The 9,974-nt window shown below is 64.3% G+C and overlaps 1 protein-coding gene across 1 annotated transcript; it reads left to right on the top strand.

The window, feature by feature from the left end:
• The first annotated feature begins 224 nt into the window (after positions 1-224).
• Positions 225-8,576, top strand: IRF9 (interferon regulatory factor 9). Its single transcript, XM_065414556.1, has 8 exons — positions 225-407; positions 827-1,013; positions 1,704-1,834; positions 1,940-2,039; positions 2,388-2,456; positions 4,922-5,287; positions 8,103-8,218; positions 8,472-8,576. The coding sequence occupies exons 1-8, from the start codon at positions 225-227 to the stop codon at positions 8,574-8,576; spliced, it is 1,257 nt and encodes a 418-aa protein (XP_065270628.1).
• The last annotated feature ends 1,398 nt before the right edge of the window (positions 8,577-9,974 follow it).

Genomic DNA, 9,974 nt, shown 5'->3' with positions numbered 1-9,974 from the left:
GGATGTTGGAGGAATTTACCCCGGGGGGGTGACTCAGGCAGGGGACTGATCCCTGGGGGTGATGGGGGCCCTGACCCACGGAGGGGCACCACAGCCTGGTCTGGTGGGTGGGGGACCCATCCAGGGACCCAGCCCAGCCCTGAGGATGTGGGGGGCTCCGTGGCGTGTACGGGGGGCTCTGTGGCGTGTACGAGGTACCTCACTCCCCTTCCCCGCCCCCCAGGATGGCGTCGGGCCGGGCCCGCTCCACGCGGAAGCTGCGCCAATGGACCGTGGAGCAGGTGGAGAGCGGTCGGTTCCCGGGGCTGGTCTGGGACGACCCCCCCGCCAAGACCATGTTCCGCATCCCCTGGAAACACGCCGGCAAGCAGGACTTCCGCCATGACGAGGACGCGGCCTTCTTCAAGGTACACGCAACGGAGACGCTACAGACATGCTGAGCAGCCACTAGCAACATGCTAAGCACATGCTGAAGCTATACTAGCAACATGACACACACACTAAAGATACATTAGCAACACGCTAAGCACATGCTAAAGATACAATAGCAACATGCAACACACATGCTAAAGACACAGCAAATACCAACTAAGGTTATGCTAAAACACAGCAAGGCCCCCTGAAGCACATGCTAACCACATGCAAAGTACATGCTCAGTACATGCTAACCATATGCAAAGGAGACAGTATGTGCCTGCTAAGGCCACAGATGGGATCATGCTAAGGACACAGGATGGGGACATGTGGGATGGGGACATGCTAAGGGCACGTGGGAGTGGCGCACGCCAAGGGGCCGGGCCCACGCTAACCCCCCGCTCCTCCCCAGGCCTGGGCAGAGTACAAGGGCAAGTACCGGCCGGGCGAGCGGCTGGACCCGGCGGGCTGGAAAACCCGCCTGCGCTGCGCCCTCAACAAGAGTCCCGAGTTCGAGGAGGTGCCCGCGCGCTCCCAGCTCGACATCGCCGAGCCCTACAAGGTGTACCGCCTGGTGCCGCCCGCCGAGCAGCGCCCCGGTGAGCGGGGACCCCCGTGCGGTGTCACGGCCCCCCTGGAAACCCCCATCCCCTGTCACGGGACCCCGGCGTCCGGGCGGCCCCCACGCGGTGTCACGGCCCCCCTGGAAACCCCCATCCCCTGTCACGGGACCCCGGCATCCGGGCGGCCCCCACGTGGTGTCACAGCCCCCCCGGACACCCCCATCCCCTGTCACGGGACCCTGGCGTCCGGGCAGCCCCCACGCGGTGTCACAGCCCCCCCCGGACACCCCCATCCCCTGTCACGGGACCCTGGCGTCCGGGCGGCCCCCATGCGGTGTCACAGCCCCCCCCGGACTTCCCCATCCCCTGTCACAGAACCCCGGCGTCCGGGCGCCCCCCACGCGGTGTCACAGCCCTCCCCGGGGACCCCCATCCTGTCACGGGACCCCGGCATCCGGGTGGCCCCCACGCGGTGTCACAGCCGCCCCGAGCACCCCCATCTCGTCACGGGACCCCGGGGTCCGGGTGGCCCCCACGCGGTGTCACAGCCCCCCCGGCCACCCCCATCCTGTCACGGGACCCCGGCGTCCGGGCGGCCCCCACGCGGTGTCACAACCCTCCTGGGGACCCGGGCGTCCAGGCACCCCCTTGTCCCCTGTCACGGCCCCCCAGGGACCCTGGAATCCCTGTTTTCCCTGCTTAAGGCCCCTCTTGTTCCCCCCCCAGCTAAGCTGCCAGCCCGGAGGGTCCCCCGGCAGGTGAAGAAGGAGCACCCCGACTCCTCCTCGGAGGGGGATGAAGTGGGGACCAGCGGGGGGGCTGCCCAGGCCCCCCTCACCCTGGATATGGTCAGCATGGTGAGTCTGGGGGCTGGGGGAGGCCAGGAGGTGTCTCCGAGGCTGGGGGGGAGCGGGATGTGTCTCCAGGGGGCTGGCCCCCCATCTCATTCTCTGCCTCCCCAGGAAGTGATGTCGGGGTTGGAGCCCACGGCCGGCGCCTCCCAGAGTTCAGATGATTCTGGCATCGAGACCAGCGAGTGCTGCCCTGACGCCGGGGTCCCATGTAAGAGTTGGGGGGGTCAGGGCAGGGGGTCAGTCGGCACTTGGGGGCAGGGCGGAGGGTCAGTGGAGGTGTTGGGGGAAGGACAGAGGGTGAGCGGGCAGTTGGGGGTCAGGTCAGGGGGGATCAGTGGGGTGTTGGGGAGAGCAGGGGGTCAGTGGGGGTGTTGGGGGAAGGACAGAGGGAGAGCGGGGAGTTGGGGGTCAGGATGGGGGGGATCAGTAGGGAGTTGGGGGTCAGGACGGGGGAGGATCAGTGGGGTGTTGGGGGTCAGGACGGGGGGATCAGCGGGCAGTTGGGGGTCAGGATGGGGGGCGTCTGTCCGTGACTCAGACCCTGTTTCTTCCACAGCCCCAGATCTGAATGAGATCGTCATTAACGTCCCGCTGGAGTCGGGGGCCCTCCTGCCCCCCACGGATGGTGAGACCAGACCCCCTGCCCCACACACCCCACAGCCCCCTACCCTGCCACCCCATAACCACATCCCGCACCTCATACACCCCCCACAACCCGTCCTCCCCACCTCCTCCCCGCCCCACACACCCTACAGCCCTCCACCCTGCCACCCCATAACCACATCCCGCACCTCATACACACCCCACAACCCGTCCTCCCCACCTCCTCCCTGTCCCACACACCCCACAGCCCTCCACCCTGCCACCCCATAACCACATCCCGCACCTCATACACCCCCCACAACCCGTCCTCCCCACCTCCTCCCTGTCCCACACACCCCACAGCCCCCCACCCTTCCACCCCATAACCATATCCCCCACCTCATATCTCTCCCACAACCCGTCCTCCCCACCTCCTCCCCGCCCCACACACCCCACAGCCCTCCACCCTGCCACCCCATAACCACATCCCGCACCTCATACACACCCCACAACCCGTCCTCCCCACCTCCTCCCTGTCCCACACACCCCACAGCCCTCCACCCTTCCACCCCATAACCATATCCCCCACCTCATATCTCTCCCACAACCCGTCCTCCCCACCCCACACACCCCACAGCCCTCCACCCTGCCACCCCATAACCACATCCCGCACCTCATACACACCCCACAACCCGTCCTCCCCACCTCCTCCCTGTCCCACACACCCCACAGCCCTCCACCCTGCCACCCCATAACCACATCCCCCACCTCATACACCCCCCACAACCTGTCCTCCCCACCTCCTCCCCGCCCCACACACCCCACAGCCCCCCACCCTGCCACCCCATAACCAAATCCCCCACCTCATACACCCCCCACAACCCGTCCTCCCCACCTCCTCCCCGCCCCACACACCCCACAGCCCTCCACCCTGCCACTCCATAACCACATCCCGCACCTCATACACCCCCCACAACCCGTCCTCCCCACCTCCTCCCTGTCCCACACACCCCACAGCCCCCCACCCTTCCACCCCATAACCATATCCCCCACCTCATATCTCTCCCTCAACCCGTCCTCCCCACCTCCTCCCCGCCCCACACACCCCACAGCCCCCCACCCTGCCACCCCATAACCACATCCCCCACCTCATATCTCTCCCACAACACGTCCTCCCCACCTGCTCCCTCTCCCACGTACCCCACAGCCCCCCACCCTGCCACCCCATAACCACATCCTGCACCTCATACACCCCCCCACAACCCGTCCTCCCCACCTCCTCCCCGCCCCCACACACCCCACAGCCCCCCACCCTGCCACCCCATAACCACATCCCCCCACCTCATATCTCTCCCACAACCCGTCCTCCCCACCTGCTCCCTCTCCCACACACCCCTCAGCCCCCTACCCTGCCACCCCATAACCACATCCCCCACCTCATACACCCCCACAACCCCTCCTCCCCACCCCACAGCCCCCCACCCTGCCACCCCATAACCCCCTCCCCCACCTCATACACCCCCACAACCCCTCCTCCCCACCCCACAACCCCCCACCCTGCCACCCCATAACCCCCTCCCCCACCTCATACCTCCCCCACAATCCATCCTCCCCACCTCCTCCCTGCCCCACAGCCCCCAACTCTGCCACCTCATAATCACATCCCCCACCTCATACCTCCCCCAGAACCCGTCCTCCCCACCTCCTCCCTCCCCCACACCCTCTTCCTCCTTCCACCACTCCACAGCCCCCATAGCCTCTCTGCCCCATATCTCCCATAACCCCCTTTCTCTGCCCCAAACCCACATGCCCCCTGCCCCATCCACCCCTTAATTCCCTCCTCTGCCCCACACCTCCCATGCCCCTTGTGCCACTCTCCCCATACGCCCCTTCCTCTGCCCCACGCCCCCGATAACTCCCTTCCTCTGCCCCACAGCCCCCATAACCCCCTTCCTCTGCCCCACGCCTCCGATAACCCCCTTCCTCTGCCCCACACCCCTCATAACCCCCTTCCTCTGCCCCACGCCCCCAATAACTCCCTTCCTCTGCCCCACGCCCCCAATAACTCCCTTCCTCTGCCCTACACCCCTCATAACCCCCTTCCTCTGCCCCACGCCTCCGATAACTCCCTTCCTCTGCCCCACGCCCCCGATAACTCCCTTCCTCTGCCCCACACCCCTCATAACCCCCTTCCTCTGCCCCACGCCCCCGATAACTCCCTTCCTCTGCCCCACAGCCCCCATAACCCCCTTCCTCTGCCCCACGCCTCCGATAACCCCCTTCCTCTGCCCCACACCCCTCATAACCCCCTTCCTCTGCCCCACGCCCCCGATAACTCCCTTCCTCTGCCCCACACCCCTCATAACCCCCTTCCTCTGCCCCACGCCCCCGATAACTCCCTTCCTCTGCCCCACAGCCCCCATAACCCCCTTCCTCTGCCCCACGCCCCCGATAACTCCCTTCCTCTGCCCCACAGCCCCCATAACCCCTATCTCTCTCTCTCCCCAGAGTACTCGGTGCTGCTGTCCGTGTGGTACAGTGGGGAGCTAGTGTGGCAGCAGCAGCTGCCCAATGGCGATTTCCTGGTGACCCCCACGCCCGCGCCTGCGCCCCACGCCCCAAGCTTTATGCAGCGGGTGCTGCTGCCCCCTGCTGAGGGGGTGCGGGACCCCCACAAGCGCCAGGCCACACAAGAGCTGCTGGGGGCACTGGCCAAGGGGGTGATGGTGGCCAGTTACCCCCAGGGGCTCTTCGTCCGGCGCCGCTGTCGGGGCCGGGTGTACTGGAGGGGCTCCGGGGCGCCCCCCTCCACCCCCAGCAAGCTGGAGAGAGATGACGTCATGCAGGTCTTCAGTGAGGCAGCCTTCCGCCAAGGTGAGTGGGACAGCCCCTAACCCCCTGTATCCCCCACTCAGACCCCGAATTTCCCTGCTTGGACCCCCGACCCGCAGTATCCCCCGCGCGGACCCCCGACCCCCAACCCCCATATCCCCGCTCGGACCCCGAATTTCCCTGCTTGGACCCCCGACCCGCAGTATCCCCCGCGCGGACCCCCAACCCTCATATCCCCGCTCAGATCCCAAATTTCCCTGCTTGGACCCCCGACCCACAGTATCCCCCGCTCGGACCCCCATATCCCCGCTCAGACCCCAAATTTCCCTGCTTGGACCCCCATCCCCCATATCCCCGCTCAGACCCCGAATTTCCCTGCTTGGACCCCCGACCTGCAGTATCCCCCACGTGGACCCCCATCCCCCATATCCCCGCTCAGACCCCGAATTTCCCTGCTTGGACCCCCGACCCGCAGTATCTCCCGCGCGGACCCCCAACCCCCATATCCCCACTCAGACCCCGAATTTCCCTGCTTGGACCCCCGACCCTCAGTATCCCCCGCGCAGACCCCCAACCCCCATATCCCCGCTCAGACCCCAAATTTTCCCACTCGGACCCCCAACCCCCATATGCCCGCTCGGACCCTGAATTTCCCTGCTTGGACCCCCGACACTCAGTATCCCCTGCGCGGACCCTCAACCCCCATATCCCCGCTCAGACCCCGAATTTCCCTGCTTGGACCCCTGACACTCAGTACCCCCCGTGCGGACCCCCAACCCCCATATCCCCGCTCAGACCCCAAATTTTCCCGCTCGGACCCCCAACCCCCATTTCCCCACTCAGACCCCGAATTTTCCCACTCGGACCCCCAACCCCCATTTCCCCACTCAGACCCCGAATTTTCCCACTCGGACCCCCGACTCCCATATCCCCGCTCAGACCCCGAATTTTCCTGCTCACCCCCAACCCCCATATCCCTGCTCAGACCCCAAATTTTCCCACTCGGACCCCCAACCCCCATTTCCCCACTCAGACCCCGAATTTTCCCACTCGGACCCCCAACCCCCATATCCCCGCTCAGACCCCGAATTTTCCTGCTCACCCCCAACCCCCATATCCCTGCTCAGACCCTGAATTTCCCCACTCGGGCCTGACCCCCATATTCCTGCTTGGAGCCCAAGACAAGGAGAAGGAGGAAGAGCAACGGGGGTCGCTGAAGGCTGGCAGTCTGCTTGCGGGGACTGGAAGAGGGGGAGTCCAGGCTGCCTGGCCCAGGACTCCCGGAGATGGACTTGGCTGAAAGTCAGTGATTTCTGTGCTAACAAGCTCTGTTCTGTGCTGTGTTCCTGTCGACTGATAAACCTTCTGTGTTACGCTGGCTGAGAGTCACTTCTGACTGCGGAGTCGGGGGGCAGGGCCCTCTGGCTCCCCCAGGACCCCGCCCGGGCGGACTCGCTGTGGGAAGCGCACGGTGGGGCAGGGGATGCTGGATGCTCCGGGGTCAGACCCAGGAAGGTGGAAGCTGTGGAAGCTTCTTGCCCTGGAGACAGTCTGATCACAGAGAGGAGACTCCCTCCGAGTCCTGCCTGGCTTCGTAGGGAGCAGTTCCAGAGCATCGCCCGGGGACTCCGGGACAATTGGTGGGAGCGGTGGGATAAACTGCACCCCGGGGACAGGGCATCCTGCAGTAAGTGTCTGGGGAGCAGTAACACAGAAGGTTTATCAGTCGACAGGAACACAGCGTAGAACAGAGCTTGTTAGCACAGAAATCACTGACTTTCAGCCAAGTCCATCTCCGGGAGTCCTGGGCCAGGCGGCCTGGACTCCCCCTCTTCCAGTCCCCCCAAGCAGCCTCCAGCGACCCCACCTCAGACACCCCCGTTGCTCCTCCTCCTTCTCTTTGTCTCCCTTCCTGGGCCAAGAGTCACCTGGTCGTCACCTGGTTGCATCCTCCTCCTGGGTCTCAGATTACGAAGGGCACCGGCCATAGCATCCGTGCAGGCAGCTGGAGCAGCGTCACCTGCCCCAGAGGTCTCAGCCAAAGTCACACACCCCTATTCCCACCACCGAGGGATTGGTGCAGCACACAGGGAAACTGAGGCACACACAGGGGGATAGCTCAGTGGTTTGAGCGTTAGCCTGCTAAACCCAGGGTTGTGAGTTCAATCCTTGAGGGGGCCATTTAGGGATTTGTGGCAAAAATCTGTCTGGGGATTGGTCCTGCTTTGAGCAGGGGGTTGGACTAGATACCTCCTGAGGTCCCTCCCAACCCTGATATTCTATGATTCTATGATTCATGCAAAACAGTAAAATTCACATAGGCTCAACAGTAAGACTCACATACAACTTAACAAGGGAAAGACCTCCATGGCTAACTCTGACCCCATATCCCCCTATAGTGACCCCCAAGCTCCCCTGCTCTGACCCCCATGGCCCACTCTGACCCCACATCCCTCTATAGTGACCCCCAAGCTCCCCTGCTCTGACCCCCATGGCCCACTCTGACCCCACATAGTGACTCCCAAGCCCCCTTGCTGTGACCCCCCCAGTCCTGATCCACCTCTGGTCTGACCCCTGAATCTCCCCCATTGGGACCCCCAACTCCCCATCCCCTTATAGCGAACCCTAGTCCCCACGCTGCAGCCCTATTGCGACCCCCCACATCCCCCTGCTGCAACCTCTGAATCGCCCCCCTTGTGCTCCCCGAACCTCCCCCCCAGAGTGCCCCCCTTCCCTTGCTGTGACCCCCAATAGCCCTCAGTGCCCCCAAATCTCCTCTGCAGTGCCCCTGAGTCCCCCTCTGCCTCACCCAGAGCCGGGCCCACACTAACCCTGCCCTCCGGCGCTCTCCCCACAGCGCTGCAGCTGTACCGGAAGGGCCAGGGCGCCCAGCCAGAGCCCCACGTCACCCTATGCCTGGGCGAGGAGCTTGGCCAGCAGGACGGCCCTGCGGACAAGCTCATCATCATCCAGGTGGGCAGCCAGGGGGCAGTGGTGCATTGTGGGATGGTGGGGTAGAGGTGCATTGTGGGTGGCAGTGAGGGGGCAAAGTCCATTGTGGGATGGGGGTGGTGAATTATGGGATGGTGAGGGTACGGGGTGGCAGTGGTGCATTGTGGGATGATGTGTGGGAGCAGTGGTCTATTGTGGGAGGGTGCAGGGGGAGCTGAGGTGCATTGTGGGATGGTGGGGGGCCATACCCTGACGCTCTCCCTGCCCCCTACAGATGGAGCAAGCCTTCGCCCGGAAGCTGCTGGACATGCCCGAGGTGGAGATGGCATCCGTCTGCCTCCTCTCCCTGGAGCCCTCCTGTCTCTTCAGCCCAATCTGAGGGGACCCAAGATGCTCCAGACCCTGCCATTGCCTCAACTTAGGGGGCCAGGGGTGGAACTTCCTGTCTTGTTCCATGCGGGACAGGTACTTTCTGTACTTAGAAGTCATGCCCCCCAACATGCTTCCTGTTTTGTCCGTTATATGAGGAGGGATTTCCTGACTTGTGGAACAAGATGGGGCAGGATATCGCGTCTCACCTGTTTCGTTGAGGTGGGACTTCCTCTTTTGCTCACTGTCCGGGGAAGGGACTTCCTGGGGTTGGAGACCACACTCGAACACACTTCCTGACTTGGTGTATTCTCAGGGAAGCAGTTCCTGGAGGACTGGAACCTGTTGGAGGCTGGCCTTCCTGTCATGTCCATTGTGTAAGGGTGGGACTTCCTGTCTTGCCTCATGTAGAGCTGGGAGGGACCACCAGGGATTTGGATTGTGTAAGGGTGGGACTTTCTGGCTTGACCTGTGCGTAGGGGGTGGGATAGGGTTACCATTCGTCCGGATTCCCCCGGACATGTCCAGCTTTTTGAGCTAAAAATAGCGTCCGGGGGGAATTTGTAAATGTCCGGACTTCCCCCCCCCATGCAGAGCGCGCGCGGCTGACAGGGCAGCCGGCCGGATGGTGCCACTTACATGGGGCTCCGACAGCCAGAGAGAGCCCCTCCTCCTCTCCCCTGCAGCAGAGATCACTCCCTCCCTCCCTCCCTCCCTCCCTCCCCGCATTCGCAGATCACCAGCCGGCCGTTCGCACCGGCAGTCTGGAGCTCCTCCCCCTGCTCCTCCTCCCGGCACGCTGGTCTGAGCGGCAGGGTAAGGGGGCCAGGGGGTCGGAGAAGGGGCAGGGAGGTTCTGGAGGGGGCAGTCAAGAGACGGGGGGGGGGTTGGGAGTTCGGGGGGGGCTTTCTGGGGGGGTGGAGAAGGTTTTGGGCAGTCAGGGTACAGGTAGGGGGCAGTTGGGGGGGGGGTCTTAGGAGGGGGCAGTTAGGGGACAAGGAACAGGGAGGCTTAGGTAGGGGGTGGGGTTCTGGAGGGCAGTTAGGAGCAGGGATCCCAGGAGGGGGCAGTCAGGGGACAAGGAGCGGGGGGGGGGTTGGGAGTTCTGGGGGGGGCTGTCAGGGGGCAGGGGTGGGGAGAGGGATCCGAGCAGTCAGGGGACAGGGAGCAGAGGGGTTTAGATGGGTCGGGAGTTCTGGGGGGGGCTGTCACGGGGTGGGGAGTGGTTGGATGGGGTGTGGGAGTCCCAGGGGTCTGTCTGGGGGTGGGGGTGTGGATAAGGGTTGGGGCAGTCAGGGTACAGGTAGGGGGTAGGGTCCTAGGGGGCCAGTTAGTATGGGGGGAGAGTCTCAGGAGGGGGCAGTTAGGGGACAAGAGGCAGGGAGGCTTAGGTAGGGGGTGGAGTCCT

Source organism: Emys orbicularis, chromosome 12 (genome assembly GCF_028017835.1).
Source record: "Emys orbicularis isolate rEmyOrb1 chromosome 12, rEmyOrb1.hap1, whole genome shotgun sequence".
Lineage (NCBI taxonomy): Eukaryota > Metazoa > Chordata > Testudines > Emydidae > Emys > Emys orbicularis.
The sequence above is the reverse complement of the archived record's forward strand: the minus strand, read 5'-3'. Positions and strand labels throughout refer to the sequence as shown.

Coding starts and splice junctions, on each gene's coding strand:
- IRF9 (XM_065414556.1), top strand. CDS start 225: ATGGCGTCGGGCCGGGCCCGCTCCACGCGGAAGCTGCGCCAATGGACC. Junction 1,835..1,939: donor CCCTGGATATGGTCAGCATG/GTGAGTCTGGGG, acceptor CTGCCTCCCCAG/GAAGTGATGTCGGGGTTGGA. Junction 8,219..8,471: donor ACAAGCTCATCATCATCCAG/GTGGGCAGCCAG, acceptor TGCCCCCTACAG/ATGGAGCAAGCCTTCGCCCG.